Here is a 20,188-nt window from a genome sequence, read left to right as displayed (position 1 = left end):
GACAGTGTTTCTTTCAGTAAATGGGGATTATTACTCAGATTTGACTCTCATATGAAAGCCGCTCGAGCATTGCTGCATAATGGCTAAGTATAATTCACTTTAATAATATCCGATTTGACTAATGCGAAGAGGAAACTGCATGATGCAAAAATATGACCCGACTTCTTTGCATGTGATGTGTCACATGAATTCACATCATGTGAGAAGAGCAAGAGCAAGCCAATTAAAAATGGCATCCCATTATACTTCATTGTATTCCCAGTGTGGCTTACTGCTGCCATCAACAACATGATTACACAGCAGCAATGGCGAGCAGATGGAGTATCTGCTTAAAACACATCTTTACCTATCAAGTTTTAAAAAAAATCATTCCTCAGTTATTGCCTTTGGATGACACTGTGTCACAGGGACTCTACTACTGAAACTGGGTCACTGCTCAGTTCAGTTTAAAAAGCTAAAGAAGTCATCATGTGTGGACACTAAAAGTGTTTTCTCTCTTTTAAAGTAACCTCCTCAACAGGCGTTCATCCTCTGTGAAGTTTTTTTTTTTTTTGTTTATCCTGACGACACAGAAATGTTGAGTCTTAGTGGTTTTTGAGGTTTGGGAACCTCCTAGTCATGTAATAGTTGTGCAAGTCGCTGTAACTTAAGCTGAGGCTCGTTATTGTTTTAGCTCGGCTACGTGACCAACGCGTCGAGAAAAAAGGACCGTTAGCTGGACTCTGAACTTTTTAACGGTCGTTAACGGTAAGCTAACTGTCACTAAACTGTTCAAAATGTCGGTGGTTGTTTTCAGCTAACTTCGTTTTAACGCCAGCTCTTCTTGTCTGCCACTTAACCTGGAAAAGGCGCAGTTTTGTCTCAACCGGTAGTTATTCAACCAGCTAACCTGGATGATTAATATCTTGGCTTTTGCCAGCTGCGACGTCCTGTTTTGTCGGAAATCTGGAGGAAAAAGCGCCACATGCTGCCCTTCATCGCCGCCCCCTCCCCGGCTTCGTCAAATTTGGACAAACGGCCCCGACGCAGCTGCACCTGATAGATTTAACTGCTAATGTTGAACCTACGTGTTTAACCGAGCCACCCGTATGTGACTGCTGTGTGTTGTGGGAGATGTTAGTACTTTTTCTCCCTCGGGAACATCGCGGCCGTGTGCTTTTTTTCCCCCCGTCGGATTCACGGTGGTGTCGCCAGCAAAGCACAGGGAGCAACGGAGAAAAGAGTGACAGACTGAGGGACATCCTTGTTGCCACAGCAACTAGCCGAAACATGATTTCCGGTTGGAAGAGCGACATTTCAAAATAAATGTACATGAAAGCGTAACAGTGGAATCGGTTTTTTACGTATAAAATCTGTAACATTGCTCACTTCAAGCATGTGAGGTGGTTTCTAATGAACAAACCTGGTTAGTCTGTCCCAGAGAGAGTCTAATATCTGTTAACCAAAGCAAAATGTTCACAGGGTTTACAATAGGATCTGTCTTCAGCAGGGACGCCGTATAGGGGGGAAAAGTAAAAAAAAATTTGTTGAGATAGTTAGGTCCTAGAGATGTAGTGACATTAGCTATGCAGAGAGGGCCCAATTTGATTTTTTTTGTCATGGGGCCCAAAATTCCTGGTAGCGCCCCTGGTCTGTAGTGCTGTATGTACAAATCTTTCTGCAGCATTTGTTCCATCAGAAATGTGGTTGTGGATTTCTTGAAAAGAATTCAAGTCAGCGAGTTGTCACACTGTCCCATAAATAACATATTTGACTATTTAATTCTCTCTTTGATATTTGCATGGGAAATTGAATAGTTGCTTATTTACAAGTCAAATATGGAAACTATGGTAGAATGATATAGATGTGATACACATAAATAATTGTCTGTAGCTTTGATGGAGGTGTGGAATTGTGCAGCTGTTCATAATGGTGTATCTACAGAAAGAGGAAGACTATAAGGACAAATGGACAGAGCAAACTAAAAGACTGTTCCTACCCTACCTGTAGCTATTGTCTTGCATGTGTTTTCACTCAGTATAAGTCAGTCTGATTTGATACTGTTATCAATGATACTATGCTCATTATTAATGAGCCCAGAATGTCAGTATCTAAAACTGAAAAAACATGATTTAGGTCTCAATGCATTTTGTCTTTTGCCTCTTAACTTGATACACTTTATTATTATTATTAACAACTATTATACAACAGACAGACCACAGATGTGTGGCAATTCTGTGTGGAGTTTGCATGTTCTCCCTGTGTACTCCAGGTTCATCTCACAATCCAAAGACATGCACCTTTAATTGGTGACTCTAAATTGCCCGTATGAATGGTTGTCTGTCTCTTTGTGCTCTGTGATGAACTGGAGACTTGTGCAAGGTGCAGCCTGCATCTTACCCTAGATAGATACTCGATACTGTATTGGTCTCGAGGGAAATTCAAGCATCCAGTAAAGAGTAAACAGCTATAAGATAAATCTGAATTGAAATTCAACCTGTGGTAAGATTGTTACAAATAGAAAACTATATATAAAAAAGTAAACATAGTCACAGATGTTGCTCTATATAATGTATAGGAGAGGAATCACTCCAATGTTTCTCTTTGAGGGTTTCACCATCTATTCCTTTAAAGAGCATTTTGGTCTAATAGACTGTGTGGTATGTATATAAATTATAAAACCCTAAAAGAAAATAAATGTGTGATTTGAGATTTACTCCTGCTTTGTTGTCAGTCCTTTGGTGTACCCCAAGGTTTAGTGCTTGGGCTATTCGAGTTCTCCATCTGCTCCCCTAGATCAGTTTTGTTCACTCATTTTTGTGTCCGAAATCTTGGTTGCTGGGTTGAGCTTTTATTGTGAAAACCTGTGGCCGGAAGTCGCTTGGTGTAGCTGCTGCTCGCTTGAATGTGGATACAAAAAACTGCGAAATCCAGGAGAGGGACAGCGCCCAGAATAACTGTAAACCTCTGCTAACTGCGTGGAGCATCGCGCTGGAAATGAGAGTCCGGTCATCTCCTCCGGGCTGTCGGACATTAAAACAGAGGTAGGGGTCTGCTGCTTTTATCGCCAAGGTCACAACAAGAAGCCCGTTAATTTTTTCTCTACACAGGCATGAGTCCGTCCGACGTGAAGTTGCTTTCCTGTGATGGTGTCGACATTGTGTCCGCCAGCTGGCTGTGATTGACTTGTCCCCCCTTTTCCCGAGCTGTTTTTCGGTGTTAAGAGTTGGTGGACGGACACTTTTCCGGGGAAGAGGGGCGTTCAGGGGGTCCTGTTGCGGACGGGAGTGGACTTTTTTGTGGCCTGTGATGAGCTCCGGGGGCTGGGGTGGGATATGTGCGGAATACAAAATCTGGCTCGACACCGTGTCTTAAGTTTGCTGCTGGAGCTCCTCCATCCTTTGACTGTGCGTTATGAAGTAAAGAGCACGGCCGTGATGTGTGAGTGTGTTTATCCGACTCAGTGGCCTGCTGCCGCCGTGTTAGGCTAATCCAGTAATCTGGAAGAGAGGTGGTTTGCATTGTATTGTAACACCATTACCCCTCATCCTCATCCTCCTCCTCCTCCTCCTCTTCCAACAACAACACACTTGGACCCGCAAAGTGTGGATGGCCTAATGGGGTGTTGACTATATATGACAAATTATATATAAACACACATATGCGCTGAAATGATTAGTCCATTAGTGGATGATAGGAATTTAGTCACATCCAGAAATAATCATGATTCATTCCCTTTTCCTGGTGTGGTATAACACGTTAGATCCTGGGGTTTTGGCATTAGGTCAGATTAAATCCATTTTAAGACTTCACTTTTGGCTGCAGTGATGTCTAACTGATTTGTTTCAGTTTAAGAAGATGAATGGATTCAATCCATCAGCAGCTAGTTTGATAATAGACTCATCACCTAGGCCATTTATCAAAGAAAAATCTGCTCTGTTTAATTCTAATTTATAGATGAACAACCTGTGTATTAAAACAAATCATGTTGTAGTGAAAGTGAAGGTCGGTTGCAGCTCTCTTCGAGCAGTAAATCTGTGTTTTTCTGAGATTGTCTAGGCCCGATCGAGGCGATATGTGAGTGTGTGAAAGACTTTTTTTTTTTTTAAACTCCAGTCTTGTGAGGTGATTGAAAACAGTGTCCTCTTTGTTCTCTATGCTCTGTGAGGAGGATTAATCCCCTTAATGATCCCTAATATAAGGAAAGGGATAAAGGCACATCTGACAGAGAGGAAACTGGCCGACTGGCACTGATAATTATCTGTAGTACTGAAGTCTGCTGAGTGTTTGCGTGGGCTTCAGGTATAGCTATTTATGTATGACTAGGTGGGAGTGTGTTAAGAGCTCTCTCCTTGTATGTGTGACTTTGCACTTTCATAGCTGTGCCCACCTCAGGGTGCAAGTCCTTGGCAAAAGACGGCTGACAGCGCAATGTTTTTATCCGTAAAGGCCCTCTGGCATGGTGCGTTTTCTCTGCCATGTTCTAACCGAGACCAACTCCGGTTAATCCTCCCAGTGTGCAGCAGCTAAGATTAGCGGTTTAACTGGACCCCCGGCCTTGGTGAACCTCGAGCCCAAGACCCGACCACATAGAAAGACAGCGCGGGTGTATATATCTTATTTCTCATGTCAGCAGCAGTGTTGTTCCTCATAAGGCTTTGATCAGGTAATCTGTGTGTGTGTTCAATCTCAGCAACAGGTGGAACATTTGATCCCGTCTGTTTATAATGAGGCAAATATCTCCCCCCTGGATCTGACTTTAGTGTAAGACAATGGAGGAGAGCAGATGTCACTAGTTGCTCTGTCCTGCTCTCGTTCATTCACAGATCCCTTGTGTTAATATGGGTTTGGCTCCTGCTTGACAGATTTAGTGTGGTCTAAATCTGTAATCTCTTTTGTGACTAGATTAGCTCAGGAACAACCCTTTCTTCCTATAGTTTTCCCCTGACTGTGGCACCACACTGATATGCACATTTATTGGCAGTACTAGTAGAGACAGGGTCAATTTTTACACCCTCACACACGGCGGAGAGATGGTTTTATATTCTCGGGCCAAACTTCTGTGTAGAATTTCCTGTGTAGAGTCAGCCATGAGACTTCCTGTACTGTGGTGTTGGATGTGAAGTGGGGGCGGCGGGTGGGGGTGGAGAAGTAGGGAAGGAAGGGGAAGAGAAGCAAAGAGGCTGTACTCCCTACTGTTGTCAGTGGTGGCCACTGTGGTCGCTGCATGCACGGTGCTTGGCGTCTCCGACTTTCAACAAAACGCCGTGGCCAGAAGGAGGAAGTGAAAGAGTGGTTTATGTCACCCCCCCACCACCCCACCCCGACATTTTTTCCTTACAGTGACTTCTGTAATTATCAGGATCCTTGATAATCACAGAGTAGGAGCAGAAATCCTGTCAGGTACAGTGAGGTATGAGGTGAAGAGGGACATGTTTGTCTAATGTCTCTGTCTTTTTTGTGTAATTACAGGACATGTCCTTCGGTTTGTTAAAGCCACAGTGCTATGCTCAACTCCCCAAGCATGCTACAGTAGTGACAATCTCTCTCTACTCAGCAGGTGAGCTCTCTGTCCAACGAACAGGAATAGTCCTGACGGCCTTATCAGAAATGATCCCATGCCCTATCTCTGTGTGTCTGCCTCTCCCTCCCTCCCTCAGCACTGTTTGATCCTAGAGAAACGTGCCTTGTAAGGAAGCAGGATGTTCACAGGCTCCACCAAACTGCCACCCACTAAAACCCCCCAGCCCGAGCGGCTGGATGAAGTGTATGCCGCCTTACGCAGAGGCTTACAGTGAGTAAACACATCTCAACCACTGTTTGCATTGAATCCAGTGGACGGCTGTCATGTGGAATATTGCTGAACACGCTGGATTCTGCTTTTGAGTCTTTAAAAATGAAAAACTGATTGGGGTTTTTGTCGTCAGGTCGTACCTGCAGGTCCACCAGCTGGAGCTGGACAGTCTGGGTCAGCAGATCCGAGAAAACAAGAGGAACGGTCGTTTGGTAAGAGCTCATGTAGTTAAACCAGTCACACCAGTATTAACTGTCGTTCAGTGTCATCTCCAGTGCTCGGTCAGGATGTTAATGTGATACTTTGTGATGCTAAATGTTTTTATTCTTGTTGTTTACTCTGCAGGGTTCTTTGTATGAGCAGGATAAGGTGAGTTTCATTCACACATGCCGTAAACAGACGTGAGAGCAGGATATTGAAACTGTATAAACATGGAAATGTTGTTTTTGCTTGTCAAGTTTGATCATTTCTTTCTTTGTTTTGTAGCAAGTGAAAGCCATAGAGAGGTTTATGCGACGCCTCGAATTTCATCTCAGCAAGGTGTGTACGTTCTTTAAGTTAAAGAAACCAATCAAAACAAGAGATCTATGTGTAATATGAAAGATATCATTCATAATGGCAAACCCAGAGAGAATTATGACCCAACTCTGTTGAGATTTTTAGTATTTTTCAGCTCATTGTTTTTTTTTTTGTTTTTACTGCCTAAACAGTACTGTCAGAATCTGTTCTAAGATCACAGATGGCATCGAGTGTTTTGGCTTCTTCTTGACATGTTCTTACAAGTGAATTTTCTCTGTTACCTCCAACATCAAATCGTTCATTCCCTCTGCAATCCGACTGCTAAATGCTCTCTACTCTTTCCCTTTAACCACTGTCACTGTATGGTTTATCTGTTTTAAGCTTATTTTAGCTCCCTTGTGTCATTTATTTATTTGTATGTTCATTAGGTTTTTGTGTTTTGTGTCTATTTAAAGCTGCAGTAAAATAATAAAGTTGTTCTTAACTGAATTTAAATACTAATTTATGGTTTTCGGTTAACTCCCATTACTCAGCTTGTTTTACTACCTGCTCAGCACCAAACTGCAGACAGACACAGTTAGAGGATATCAGGTGAACATAGTGGAGCATTTAGCAGCTAAAGAACAAGATATTAGAGTTGGTGGAGACCAAAACAAGAGTTTTTGACTGAAATTCATTAGACGAATGCTAATGTTAATACTAATTCTTATTTAAGCGAGAAGTTAATGTTACATCTGTTTGTTAAACCCTGTGTCATACTTTCTTTTCCAGGTTGAGGAGCTGTACGATGCTTATTGTATACAGCGGCGACTGCGTGATGGAGCGAGTAAAATGGTGGCGGCCTTCAACTCGGCCACTGGCAGCAGGGAGGCCAGAGAGAGCCTGAGTGAAGCCAACAAGGGCTACAGAGAATGTACAGAGGCAAGTGACTGACCTGAGGTCACTGTGTTTGTACGGTTCAGCATTACAAATTACATTATTACTCTATTACATTATTTAAACCATCCCCTCTATCCGTGTCTGCAGCACATGTGCTCGCTTGAGAGTGAATTAGAAAGCCAGATGGGAGAATTTCATGTCAAAATGAAGGGTGAGTCACCTTCTACACTCACGACTTCCTATTTGCTTCACTCAGTAATCCTCCAGTTCTCATTCTTCTTGTCCATTTCGGATGTTTCAGGCCTCGCTGGCTTTGCACGGCTGTGTGCTGGTGACCAGTACGAGGTGAGAAATGCAAACACAAGCACGTAGACTTGAGTTTTGACATACTGTACATCCGCTCACATCAGCTGTTTTTGGCCTTATTAGGTCCTAATGCGTTACGGGCGACAACGCTGGAGGCTACGAGGCCGCGTGGAAGTCAGCAACAAGCAGATATGGGACAGTGAAGAGTATATCTTTTTGCCTCTCGTCACAGAACTGCTGTCAATCAAGGTGATTAAATCAGCTTAAAATGATGAGGATGGTGTTGTTCCTACTTTTTCTTATTGTGGACAAGTCCCATGGAAAGGTGTAAACCTGTGGCTGTGTCTGTGGCACTCAGCTCCAAGTCCCCTGGATCCTACTCAAGACATAAATCTTTGAAAACAGCTCACAAAAGCATAGTTTTGTTTTGAAAAATGGCTAAAGACTTTCCTAAAACAGCTGAATAGTTTTAGCAAAGCAGTAAATTTCATTTATTGGAGACAAGTTTCATACTATTTAAAGCATATTTCTTTATTTAGTAAGTATTTGCAGCATCAGTATGCTGTATGTGGAACTGACACAAAATAAACTACAGTGTCCATAGTCATCATAATGAAGAAACGTCTCTGTTGGTGTGGCGTATTAATGTGTTTTTTTATGCGTTTTCTGTACAATAAATGAAAGTGTATAAGACAGAGGAATTATCTGTATCAGAGTAGTAGAGGTCATTGTAGGTTTTGGTCTTTTCATGAAAATATATTTTATCCGTCTCACAAAAGCTGTCAGTTTGTGAATCTCTGATGTTCTCAGCCTGTCCTCATCTCTTGGTTCTGCTTGTTTTGGTTGTCTAGGTGACGGAGCTTAAGAGCCTGGCCAATCATGTGGTGGTGGGCAGCGTGTCCTGCGAAATGCTCGACCTGTTCTGCCCTCTTCCCCAGACGCTTGCCGTGGATATCAACGATCTCGGGACGGTGAAGCTGAACTTGGAGGTTACATGGAGGTACTGACCTGCAGCCCACGCTTCTCTCGTCTTTTAACAGTTTGAACTTGTTTATTCAGGCGTCTTTTGCTCTGTCTCTCATTTTATCACTTTCTTTTCCAGTCCATTTGATAAGGATGACCAGACATCATCCACCAGTACAGTTTCCAAACGGCTGCTGTCCAATCAGAGCCCTCCTGACACGCCCTCTATGCGGGAGCAGGTGTTTTATGTGAGTCACATTTTTAAAGAAAATCACACCTGCATCACAACACTCGTTTATGTGTGCAATCTCTTTATTACACTGCATATTTGCCATTTATCTCACTGATGGCTATTATTACTGTCATTTCACTGGCTTGTTCTATTTCAGCTGCTTCCCAACTGCTTTGTCTGTAGCGGTAGCACCGATGTGTGTGAATATATTCACAGAGGACTCTGTGTTAGGGCATGTGGTAGTGGCGTGCCTAACACGCAGGGAATGAATGATAGCCGCTTGTATGAACAGAGCTGTGGTCCTTGTAGCTGTTTAATAGTGGTTGAGTAGAGCTCCAATATGTCCCTCCTCTTCCTCACCTGGTGTGAAGACATTGCTTCGTGGCAGGCCCAGACAGAGCCGCTGGTTGGCGGAGGCGTTCTACAACAACGCGACAGACAGGACGGCATCTTTAAGTTGTGAATTCAGCCGTACAACACCCCGATTCACCTCTGTACAGTCGGTGTGTTGGGACGTAGTTGTAGCTGTAGTTTTAGTGCATGGTGACCAAAGTGAAAGAAATCAGAGAAAACTAATGATCATATTTATAATTTCAACCTAAACTCAATCAGATATTTTGTCAGCTAGAATATATAACAAATAATGACTAATCACAAGTTAGCAGAGCCCAGAAATTGTAGTCTGTACTATATTATAGTCAAAGTTTAGTTGATAAAGAAATATTACAGTAATTAAGTAATTAGTAATTAGTCTGTCAGTAGACAGACTGGATTGATTTGTCCAGTGGTTCTCAAACTCATGCTGCTCTTTTTGGATGCAAAACAAGTTTTATATCAAACTTTGAAATAACTTTACAAGCTAATGCTGCACAGTCTTACACAGTAAACCGTAGTATCATATTCTAACGTGTTTTTCCTTTTTTATGTGACACAAGTCAGTCCACAGCACTTTATGTTTAATTTCTGTTTGAATAAATCTCACTGATATTTGAATTTGAAGTCTTGCTAGCATGAAATAAAAATTAAATAAATGTTTTTGGTCCAGACAAACAGAATTTGAATTTTTAGCATTGGCATTCAATGCCTCTATGACTCCACAGTTTGAGGACCACTGGATTAATGAAATTGGCTATATATAACTATTAACCAACATATACACAAAACCTGTCCTTTATGTAGATGTAACCGTCTCTTTCTCATCTGTCGCCTGTGTCTTTCTTTTCTTTCTAGTCTCTGCTGAAGCGACAAGGAGAGATGGAGAACGGGACAGTCTGGTCCAACTCCTCTGAATCCTCCGATGACTCCTCCAGTCCTGCGCTGGCTCACCACGCTCAGAGGCTGACGGCCTCCAACCTGCTGCAAACCACTCTCACCACTCCACTGTCGTTCACGCCGCACAAGTCCAGCGCATCGACGCCGTCGCTCTCCTCCAACCAAGAGGAGGACGAGACAGAAGCCGGGGAGGTTTTCTCTCAGACAGATGTGGTGGCAAACGGCCATCTGCTTCAGACTTCCTGCTCTCACAGCCACACTGGTGAGAGTAGTCCAGACTGTACTGTGACTGATAGGGCGTCTGTGCAATCAGCTGACCTCTCTGAGACCTCGGCAGACCTGAGCTGCTCATGCCCCGATGTTTCCTCTGTACCTCCTGTGTCACTGATGGAGGAACCGGATTTGTGTGTGAGCACCGCCCCAAAAGTGTGTGTTTCAGCAGAGGAGGTAAAAGGTGACGCATCTGAGGACTCGTCAGACCAGGCTAAAGCAGAAGCCGAGGACAGCACCACTGAAGCAGGACACCAGGGAAAGGAGACCCATCAGTCCATCCAGGAGCCAATACAACTGGAGGGCACTCCGACGGTCAGCTCCTGAACTGACTTTTATATTTCTGCCAGCCCACTCTGTCGTTTATATCTAAACACCCGCATTTGTTGTTTCCGCAGGTTCCTTTTCCCACTTCTTCTAGTTTCACTCAGGAAGTCGAGACAGCCCTTGAAAGTTTTGACTTTCTCAACTGCTCTGACCTTGATGAAGACGACGAGGAGGAAAAGGAAGATGAGCAACCAGAAGATGAGCAACAACAAGAAGATGAAGGAGAGAAGAAGGAGGAGGATGACGGGCAGCATGAAGAGAACCAAAACAAAATGGAGGAAGAGAAAGTGGAAGAAGAAGACGAAGAGGAAAAAGATGAAAAGAACTTTTACTCTGGAGGAAGGTCAGTGGACCATCATTGTAGTATTTCATATAAACAACGTGCATTTACACAACGTAGGCCGGACGATGAGAGCAGGAAAACCTCCCCTTATTGTGACTACAGCGTTTTCACACATTCACTGTTAGCACTATAATCACACCAGTGTTTGAAGAAGTGAAAGAGAAACAAACTGTCCTTTTTAAATGAGCTGAATCAGCTGCATTAGTGCTAAAACTGAATTTTATTTAGATGTAACTGAAAGTGATGGATGCTTTGTAGACATTTTTCCAACAGTCTGTGGAAGATATAATCGCTGTCGGGAATTCCCAATATCTCCGACCTGGAATTACAACCGACATGAAGTTTTTTCCAACTTGGACACTTGGATTTAGTCTGACTGATGTGATGTGGCAGCTTTCAATAGATCAAACTACTTTACTTTACAACATGCATTATGTGAGATCCCTTTGCAAAGACAGCAAATGTTCAAACTGTGTCTGACTTTTTGTCTCACTCTGCAGCGATGAGGAGGAGGCAGGCGGTCTAGAGATCCTGATGGAAGCTCCAGAAGGTTTTAGGAACTCTGATGAAGATCGTTTCTCTGAATCACAGGTAATCAGTCGTTTAAAATCTCTTTAAAGGAGTTAATGTGGATGTTTGTTCATGTTCACAAAAACATTTTTTAAAACAGGAGTCAAGCGTGGAGGACCTGCAGGATTTGGGTCAGATAGAAATGCCTGAGGATCAGGAGGAGCACAGTGAGGAAAAGGGAGATGAACCACAAGGTGAGAGGCATTTTGTCAATAAACAGTGGCTGCCGTTGTTCATGTGACGACTTAACATGAGATGTTTGTTAATTTTTTTGTTTTGGATGTTTCAGGAGAGGACACATCACATGGTCAGGAGGAGCGTCCCTCTACTCCCAGCGATTTGGGCACTTCTGTCTTCTGATGACACAGTGGAACCATAGCTAAACCATTTCTCCCACTCTGATCACCATCTCCCTCTTACTCTGCGGGATTGGAGGCTTTGAGGATGTTCCACTTACTGCTCAGACAAACAAGCTCTTCCATCACGGTCGAGTTTGTGCACATATTTGCCTTGTTCTGACCAAGAACGATTAACCTCATGACTGAAAGTCCCCCCCTTTCAAAAAAAAACCCCTCCCCATCCTTTTAACACACACTCCATCGTCACGTTGACTGGGTTAAAGTGGGACACCGCTTCATTTACACGTTCATAAACTGCTCCTGTCATATGAAAATTCAGTGTCCAACATGTAAACATTTCAGGAACAGCTAAAAGCGTCCTCGCTTTTGGCGTTATTACAGTGCATTTATGAAGTAATCTAATCATTTTGAAAAGGTTTTATGAGTTCAAGTTGATGGATTTCTTCACTCAAAGAGGTATACAATCACTTACCAAGTTGCATAGTAAGGTTTTGAAAACTATCAGTATTTGTGGATATGAAAAAACGTATCAAGGTTATGAATTTCAGTGTTAAATCAGTGTACAGCTCCGAGCTCTTTCACTGCTGGTAGGAGGTGGGAAAGACGTCATGAGCATGTGATGTTTGTCTGAAGATTCGTATCACCGTGCTGTGGACAAGAAGTCATTTCCAAAGTGGGAATATACCCTGAAAACCAACATGATCTTTCATTTCAGTCACCAGAGACAGTTAATGAGAACATTAAGAATTACACATGGAGTGCAGAAGTTACATTCAACCTTTAACGCAACACCAAGAACAGAAGAAGTAATATTAGGAATGAATATAAACACTTGAAGGATTGGAGTCAAACTCACCACGGTCCAGTTTTTTTTTTACAAACATTAAAACAGTCTGCAGTGTAAAACTATATTTAAACCTGCATGTGTAGCTGCCTCACACTGCCAGCATGTCTGTATAAAAAGCTCAACTGATCAGTTTAAGTGTGTAAGCTAGGCTCCTGTGTAAGGAAGCCATCGGGTCTGTAGCTGTGTTACAAAAGCCGCCTCACAGGGGCGCTATAGTCTTTCAGCGTCATGCTTTATGTTGTTCTACAAAAAGCCTCGTCATTCAGAAAGTGCCTCAAGTGACAGACAGAGATATAAGATGTAAGGTTTGAAATGCCATGACCAGGAGAGATCAGGCAACAGATAAGTGTTTATTTTCTGAATTACTTCAAGAGTGTGCACAATAAGAGATATTTACTGTTTCATATAAAGAATTGTATATGTCTTGAAATGTTAAAATGTTTATGTTCAGAAATGTTTAAACTTTATAAAGGTTTCTTTAAAACGAACGCGTCTGTTGTGGTGTTGAATAAGCATGTGTAAGCTGTAATTACAGACTGCAGTAAACAACAAGAGCAAAAACATTTCCAGAAGAATGGTTTATTTTTAAACAGCCCTTAAATTGAAGATGTATTCTCCTGAGCATGAATGAATGATGTGTTTCTGGTGCTCTTTGGTTTTCATACTGAAGAACTGAGTATCAAAAAGGCACTTTTAGTAAGAAATATATCAGTTTTATTCAGGAAGTTAAACTATACATACATACTGAAATGAAAGCTTAATCCACATCCATGTGTTGGCTCGTCTTAAAGAAACGTTCAGCAGTAGTAAGTTTGTGTCAAACAGGTAAAACAGAGCTAAAAATGTGTAATGGGTACATTCATTAAAAAACATTTCATGAAAATAATCTGTCAAAGTACTTAAAACCAGTTAAAGTTTACGAGAACAGTGTGACAAATGTAACTTAAAGTGTAACTATATCCCAAAACCCAGAACTCTCCCATTCACGTCGCCCCGTTGAAACTCTAAACCCCACAGTGCAACTTCTGAAAAATCACAACAATATAAATAATTAAAACCAAGTGAGTGTTGTTTACACATACCGGAACAACAGTCTGCTTTCAGTGCAATAAAACATCACAGCATGATTAAAAACAAACACCAAAACATCTTCCAACTGTCTTCTATTTGTTCCATTTCTCTGAAAAGCAAACAATATATTATCACACAGAATTTCAAAATAAGACAAACAGTTTAATGTTTAGGTTTCATAGCTCCATTAGCAAGAGTGTAATTTACACAGTTTCATTTGTTATACATAATTATGTGCTGCAGACCAAAAACTCTCTGGACATGAGAATACAGAAGTTCATGTTCTGTCAACTTAATTATTTGTGTGCTGAAAAAAACAAATTTTCTGTAAGCACTTATCCTTATTGGGGTCCACTCACCAGGCTGACAGACAGAGACTAACAAACATTCATGCTCATATACAAACTTCTGGGCAATTTAAAGTGACTGAATAAATAATTAACTGACATTAACTGAATAACAGACAAATGGAGAACATGCAAACTCCACACAGAAAGGCCCCAGCTGGTCACATGGCACCACATTGCCGCTCTAACCCTAAAACCGATGTTTTGATACCCTAAAATCAGTATTTAATGTAAAAGCGGAGGTGCAGATGTAAATGTGGAACAATATTGCTTTATAGTGTCTTTTTAACATAAAAAAATTACTAATAAATATTAAGCAAAAAAGACACCAAGACACCTTCTGTCACTTTCCCAAAAGCTTTGGGTACCAACACTGGAGTTTAATCTGTTATAGTGAAGGAAAAATTTAATCTGTACGCAAGCTCCAGCCCTCTACAACCCTGATAAGGATAAGCAGTTACATGAAAATGGATGAATAGAAAGTTTTATGGAAAAACTGAAAGAGTCTGAATAATTGGATATAAACCCAGAATACTCAGTTGACCTGACATACTCTGCTGCTTGTGTGCATACTTGTGTCCTCACCAAAAACTGAGCGGCTGCTCGACCGACCCCCCAAGCTGCAGTAAAGCAGCACTGAGTCCAGCCTTCAGTGTCAAGTAGTCCGGCTGCTCAGAGTACTGCAGAGCCATCACTGTAGTCAGGTATGTTTGAAAGGCACCTATAGCGTGACACAGGTAGACAATAAATTTTCAGCAAAGAGCTTATTTATAATCACAAACTTAAGTTTGTAAGTTTAACTCACTGGAAACTCTCTTCTTCCCAAAGCAGTGACTCAACAATGCAGGAACATCCTCCATGTACCTACAAAGACAACTTTATTCAGTTATTTGTATTTTTTTTTCTTTGCATGGCACTAAAATTTGGTGATTAACTCTCTCACCTCTGTTTCTGTGTGGCTATCTGGTCCGGGTGAGTGAGGGCGGCCCACGGCAACATCCCTGTGTGCCAACGCAGCATGCAGTAACCGAGACACTGCAGGTCACTGCGCCGGGACGGAGCTGAGAGCGTGCACGCACACACACGCACACACATGCACACACGCACACACATGCACACACGCACACACACGCACGCACACACACACACGCACGCACGCACGCACGCACACAGAGAGAGATTACAACATCGGTTGTACATCAGGTGTACATCACATCACCTTGTTCTTATTGCTTTTCATTGTTCGTTAAGTCTGATATAGAAAGAAGCTTGTACACAAAAAGAAATCTAATCCGTCTTATCATGTGAAGTCTGTGTGCCTGATGGCTCTGCAGACAGATGGACTGTGGGAGGAATGCAGGTTTCCAGTATGGAGAGTAGAAAATAAATCTGGAAGCGTTGGAAATGATTCGCTGCGGTGACTCACCTGCTCCCTTATGTGCGTCCAGGCTGATAAACTCCACGGTGCCCTCGTGGGGTGTTCTGCTGGCTTCACGGTACTCTACATGCTGTCCACCTGGACAGTATCTGAAAGCATGGCAGTATCCTACTAGGTATACCTAACAACACACAAGCAGAGTGGGGTCAGCATTAAAAACACACTTCAATCATTGATCACTGGCTGATTACAGTTTCTCACCTGTGATTTCTGTCCTGGTTTGATGTAAACGTTTTCTGCGCTGATATCTGCATGAACGTACTCGTTTGAATGGATATACTGCAGCACGTCTAACTGCAAGTAGAGAGAAATATGAGGAGGGATTAAAGATCTTTACACGTTCTGGATTGTGTATTTTTTTTACATCAACAATACAAGTTTACACTCACTATTCTACAGGCCATCTGGAGAACAACTTTCTCTGACAGAAGATCATCCTCTTCCTCCATGACAGACTGCAGAGACCGGCCCATGTTGGGGAAAATCAGAAACCTATAAAAACATACAGCAAGTTGAAGTAAAATTATGTCATATGTTGTATGCATGATTAAATATTCACAGATAAACTTATTCACACCTGTGGGAATCTGCATGAAGACCAAATCCGGCACAGGAGGGAATCCCCAGAAAATCCATCTTATTCTGTTTGATCCACTTGTCCACTAGAGAGAGACAAAAGCTTTCAGTAGGAGGTTTATGTGTAAAGTTACTGATAGGCTGAGTGTTCTGGACTGAGACAAGCAGTCGAATACGCACAACAGACAAGTTGAGCTTCAGTTCATGCTATAATATCAGCACTGAGGAGACAATCTCACTCAACAAAGAAATATAGAATCTACTTTTGGCAAACATCTGGAAACCCTTTATATTTCTCTGCGGCTCCTCCGTCGTCACTCTAATCAGCATTTATGGACCCCTTCTGACCCCGATCCTTTACTTATCCTCGGGTTACAGAAACAACAATAATATATCTGTCTGGGCCTCCGCCAACATTTGTACCAGATGTGTGCGTGTCAAACTGATATCTGATTACAAACACTGGACATTAAACTTTTAGCACATACAGCTTAACACAAATGCATCCTAACAACATCATGACAAACAAAATCTGAATCGAAGCTAAAGAGAATTAAAGATGGCACGATGATGTTGAATACACTGTCCACTTCTGCTTTCCTCTGTATGCATTATAAAATAAGAGATGGATACTTTTATGTGATATTGTGCAACTAGACCAAATGACGAACTGACAGAACACATATTTATTTCACACTGTTACTGCTTCTGTTTTTATTTTCTGTTTGTCCCCTGTTAAAAGGTGATTATGGGACTGTCATAAATACTGCTGCTACCTTTGTTTAATCTTTAAGTTTAATCCTCTTCCTAGTTTTCATCAGTTCAGTTGTCAACAGTCGAGGATGTAATTAAGACTGCAGCCTCCATGAGTGACAGTAAACGTCTTTAAATCTGTGACATTCCACCTAAAACACTCACCAGATGCAGGTTTCGCAGCTCTCTGCAGAAAATTCTGCTCATTGAAGATTCTTCCATCTTTCGCTCCCTGTGAGGACGAACGATCAGATTAACTTTATTGATCTCACTCAGGGAGATCACAGAGCTGAAGGAGTATTATTTACAAGAAACAGAGAACAAATGTCAACAATATGTTGTTGAATGCACAAGTTTTTTCTTCATGGCACCCCAGAGACATGTAATAATAATTCAACAGTTTGTGGATGTAGCACCTTAAATTTGTGAGTGTTGAGGCGATACTTACCAGTTTGAGGATGTGATCTGAGTCTTTGGATCGTGAAACTGTTTGGGAAACTGAAAAGGACAAAACGGTATTATTCATTTGTGCAATAAGGCAAATCATTTTTAGTTTTTGTTAGAGTCAATTTTACATCCTGCTATAAAAATTGTAGCTCAACCTAGACAGCCATCTCTTTATGTACATCTGCAACAAAATCTGCTTTGATAACTGCAGCAGAGTTTGGGCATCCAAGACAGTTTTGGCTTTGTTGTGAAGTAATAGGGCAATAACAATGTAAATTTAATCTCAACTTTTCTAAATGTACTTTTCCTTAACTACTGTTGTATCTGCCTTAAGGTATTTTACAGTATATGTGTTGGCTGGGTGAATTCTCATCACTAATAATAGAATAATTTGCTCTGATGTCATGTACCAGGTCTCACCTTCGTAGATGAGCTCTGTCGTGCTCTGACTGAGCAGTTTCACCAGCTTCCACTTCTTGCCTGTCGTGTCTGTCACCTCCTCACCTTCCTGCAGCGGCTCCACAGCGGGCACAAACTTTGCCTTCTTGGCTTTGCTTTTACCTGTAACTGAACATGCATACAAAACATAACAAACCAATTCTGTTGTATGAATGATGAGATAAAAAAAAAAGTGTACAGTTTGTCTCTCTGGCTTAAGATGACATCCCGATGACACAGAGAGAGCAAAACTGGTTATTCAGAGTGAAACGCAAACAAGTGAACAGGATGACTAATAAACAACAACACTGCAATAAAACTTCTTTTATTTAGAGATGTAGAAGAAATATAACTGTTTTTAGGCTCTGGTGTTTTATGGCATTCATGTGTTTTTTCCTGACAGTGCAGAATGACATTGATCTTCCTCTCGCCTTGTTTTTTCGGTCACATTTACAGAGTATGTATCAGTCAAGCCCGGGACACCTCCACTTCACTAAATCCCTTTAAATAACTGCAGAAGTTTTGCCCACCTTTTAAAGGAGATCTGGAGATTGGTGAGGAAAGGGGCGAGCAGACGGCCACAGGAGCGGCATCTACCGTTGATTCCTCGTCTTTCCTGCTTCTTTTATCAGTCAGCCTCTTTCCATCATCTAGCTGCTTCATAGCAGGACTGGAGAGTTTTGCCTTTCCCCTTCCTTGTGTTTGAATCCAGCCATAATCAAGATGGATGAAAGAAGAGGTTATGACAGAAAAGAGAGATTTTTCATAGTTTATTGTGTTTGTTTGACGTGTCAACTCACCAGCTCGAGGAGATTTTCCAACAGGAGAAGAAGAAGACTCCAAAGTTGGCTCTGCCGCTGCATCAAGTTTAAAAGTGACCGTGTGCTGCTTTGGTGGCGTTGCAACCAACCCAACGATAACATCTGTTGATACAAATCATAGCCTTTATGTTCCAAACAATTGTCAGATTATTTTATGTACACCTGCACTACTAGTAAGTGTTGCCTGTAGGTTAAAGCTGCATGTCACACACATTACTACAACAAAATCTCCCCATAAGAGCAAGCAGCGTAGTCAAAGCAGCTGCTTACAGGTCATTTTAATTACCTTCAGTCTTGTCATCTCTGACAGGGTTGGTGGAGGTCACCACGGGAGGAGTGACATCTATAATGTTGAATTTAACTTCCTTGTCCAGACGAAGGGAGTTACGGGTCTTTCTCAGTGCAGGACGAGTTGTGACAGGAGTTGAGGTGATACATGCACGAGCTGCAGAAAAAAAGAGGAACAAGTCTAAAACATACAGACAACACCCAGTAACTCCTAACAGAACATGACGACATGATGCTGTGGACTCTTACTTTGAGCGGGCTCAGAGCTTGTGCTCGAAGTGAGGCTGGCTTTAACCACCGACGTTGCTGCTGCTTCAGTCTTTCTGGGTGGAGAGAGACTTAAAGACGCCGTGGAGCTCACGGGGACAGATTCATCAGCAGGACAGGGAAGCTTCTCCCCACATGATGGACAAAACCTGAAGCCAGGCTGTAACTTTGTCCCACACTGGGGACAGAAATGGAAAGGCATCCTGCAGGAGAAGACACACACACACACATTATAAATAAAACATCCTCACAAGAAAAAAAAAGACATTTATGTATCAAGTCCGTTGCCATGGAGACAGACAAATGATTTAATCATGTGTTTCAGGTGAGCCAGGTAAACAAACCACTAACAGTGAGCTGGTTAAGCAGCACCGTGTGTCACATACAAGAGTCAAATCTGAAGAAAACCAGTGGAGCATTAAGTTATTTAAACGGTGTGTGTCCCTTCCTGTGCAGAGCAACAACAATGCAGTGACCAAACAGCTTGGACATGAGGCAGCTCACTCACTAACACTAGAAAGAAAACTTTAAAAACACGAACACGGCTGCTGAGTTGTAGTGTCGTAGCTTCTGGTTTTAAGCTTTACTTGTAGGACAAACCGACGCCTGGGTTGAACACATGTTAACGATGAATTATGAAGTCTCAAAGACAGTTTTAAAGAGTCTCAGAGATCCTCCCAAACCTCTTTACGACACTCGCTGTCCTCGATGTTGTAGCAGTCTGTTGATGCTCCAGCTTCTTCTTCTTCTTCGCTCCTTCTGTAGCTGTAGCTGCCGCCCCCTGCAGGTCTGTGGCACAGCTGCAAGCCAGCCTGGTTACTCAAACTGTTACCAGCTCTCAGAAAAATGTAGTTTGAATTCAGAGTCACAAAATTTTGTCAAAAAGGAACAACATTAATAAAGCAAGTCAACTGTACTGCTGTGCTGTCACTGTCATGAGAGACCTTCATGCACTTCAACGTCAATAACTCAGTCTGTCGGGATTTGGTTTGGGAATCGGAGAGTGGCTGATTCAAATCCAGCATGGACCAAAGTATGGAGGGTGGACTAGTAGCTGCAGACCTCCTGGGCACTGCCATGGT

At 42.2% G+C, this 20,188-nt stretch overlaps 2 protein-coding genes across 4 annotated transcripts; one reads left to right on the top strand and one right to left on the bottom strand.

The window, feature by feature from the left end:
* The first annotated feature begins 2,857 nt into the window (after nt 1–2,857).
* Nucleotides 2,858–13,841, top strand: LOC104930385 (rho family-interacting cell polarization regulator 1). Its single transcript, XM_019270534.2, has 17 exons — nt 2,858–3,023; nt 5,452–5,539; nt 5,640–5,773; nt 5,907–5,985; nt 6,119–6,142; nt 6,260–6,313; nt 7,064–7,213; nt 7,319–7,382; nt 7,473–7,516; nt 7,601–7,726; nt 8,329–8,477; nt 8,580–8,688; nt 9,903–10,529; nt 10,613–10,884; nt 11,385–11,475; nt 11,555–11,648; nt 11,744–13,841. The coding sequence occupies exons 3-17, from the start codon at nt 5,682–5,684 to the stop codon at nt 11,812–11,814; spliced, it is 2,046 nt and encodes a 681-aa protein (XP_019126079.1). The 5' UTR covers nt 2,858–3,023; nt 5,452–5,539; nt 5,640–5,681; the 3' UTR covers nt 11,815–13,841.
* vrk3 (VRK serine/threonine kinase 3) lies at nt 13,352–19,919 on the bottom strand. 3 transcript variants are annotated; one of them, XM_010745148.3, is made up of 16 exons: nt 19,790–19,919; nt 19,089–19,309; nt 18,838–18,996; nt 18,531–18,653; nt 18,261–18,425; nt 17,713–17,859; nt 17,294–17,343; nt 17,011–17,077; nt 16,094–16,178; nt 15,906–16,008; nt 15,718–15,810; nt 15,505–15,637; nt 15,022–15,139; nt 14,884–14,942; nt 14,664–14,799; nt 13,352–13,840 (listed from the first exon to the last, which is right to left on the bottom strand). In XM_010745148.3, coding segments are annotated over exons 2-16 (1,659 nt in total). In that variant the 5' UTR covers nt 19,309; nt 19,790–19,919; the 3' UTR covers nt 13,352–13,839. The 3 variants fall into 3 exon arrangements, with proteins under 3 accessions (XP_010743450.3, XP_027137440.1, XP_027137442.1); XM_027281639.1 differs by lacking the exon at nt 19,790–19,919 and adding an exon at nt 19,648–19,772; XM_027281641.1 differs by lacking the exon at nt 19,790–19,919 and adding an exon at nt 19,615–19,639.
* Nucleotides 19,920–20,188: the final 269 nt, after the last annotated feature.

The sequence above is a fragment of the Larimichthys crocea genome, chromosome VIII, assembly GCF_000972845.2.
Source record: "Larimichthys crocea isolate SSNF chromosome VIII, L_crocea_2.0, whole genome shotgun sequence".
NCBI lineage: Eukaryota > Metazoa > Chordata > Actinopteri > Sciaenidae > Larimichthys > Larimichthys crocea.
Note: the sequence above shows the minus strand (reverse complement) of the source record. Positions and strands in the feature narration are given on the sequence as shown.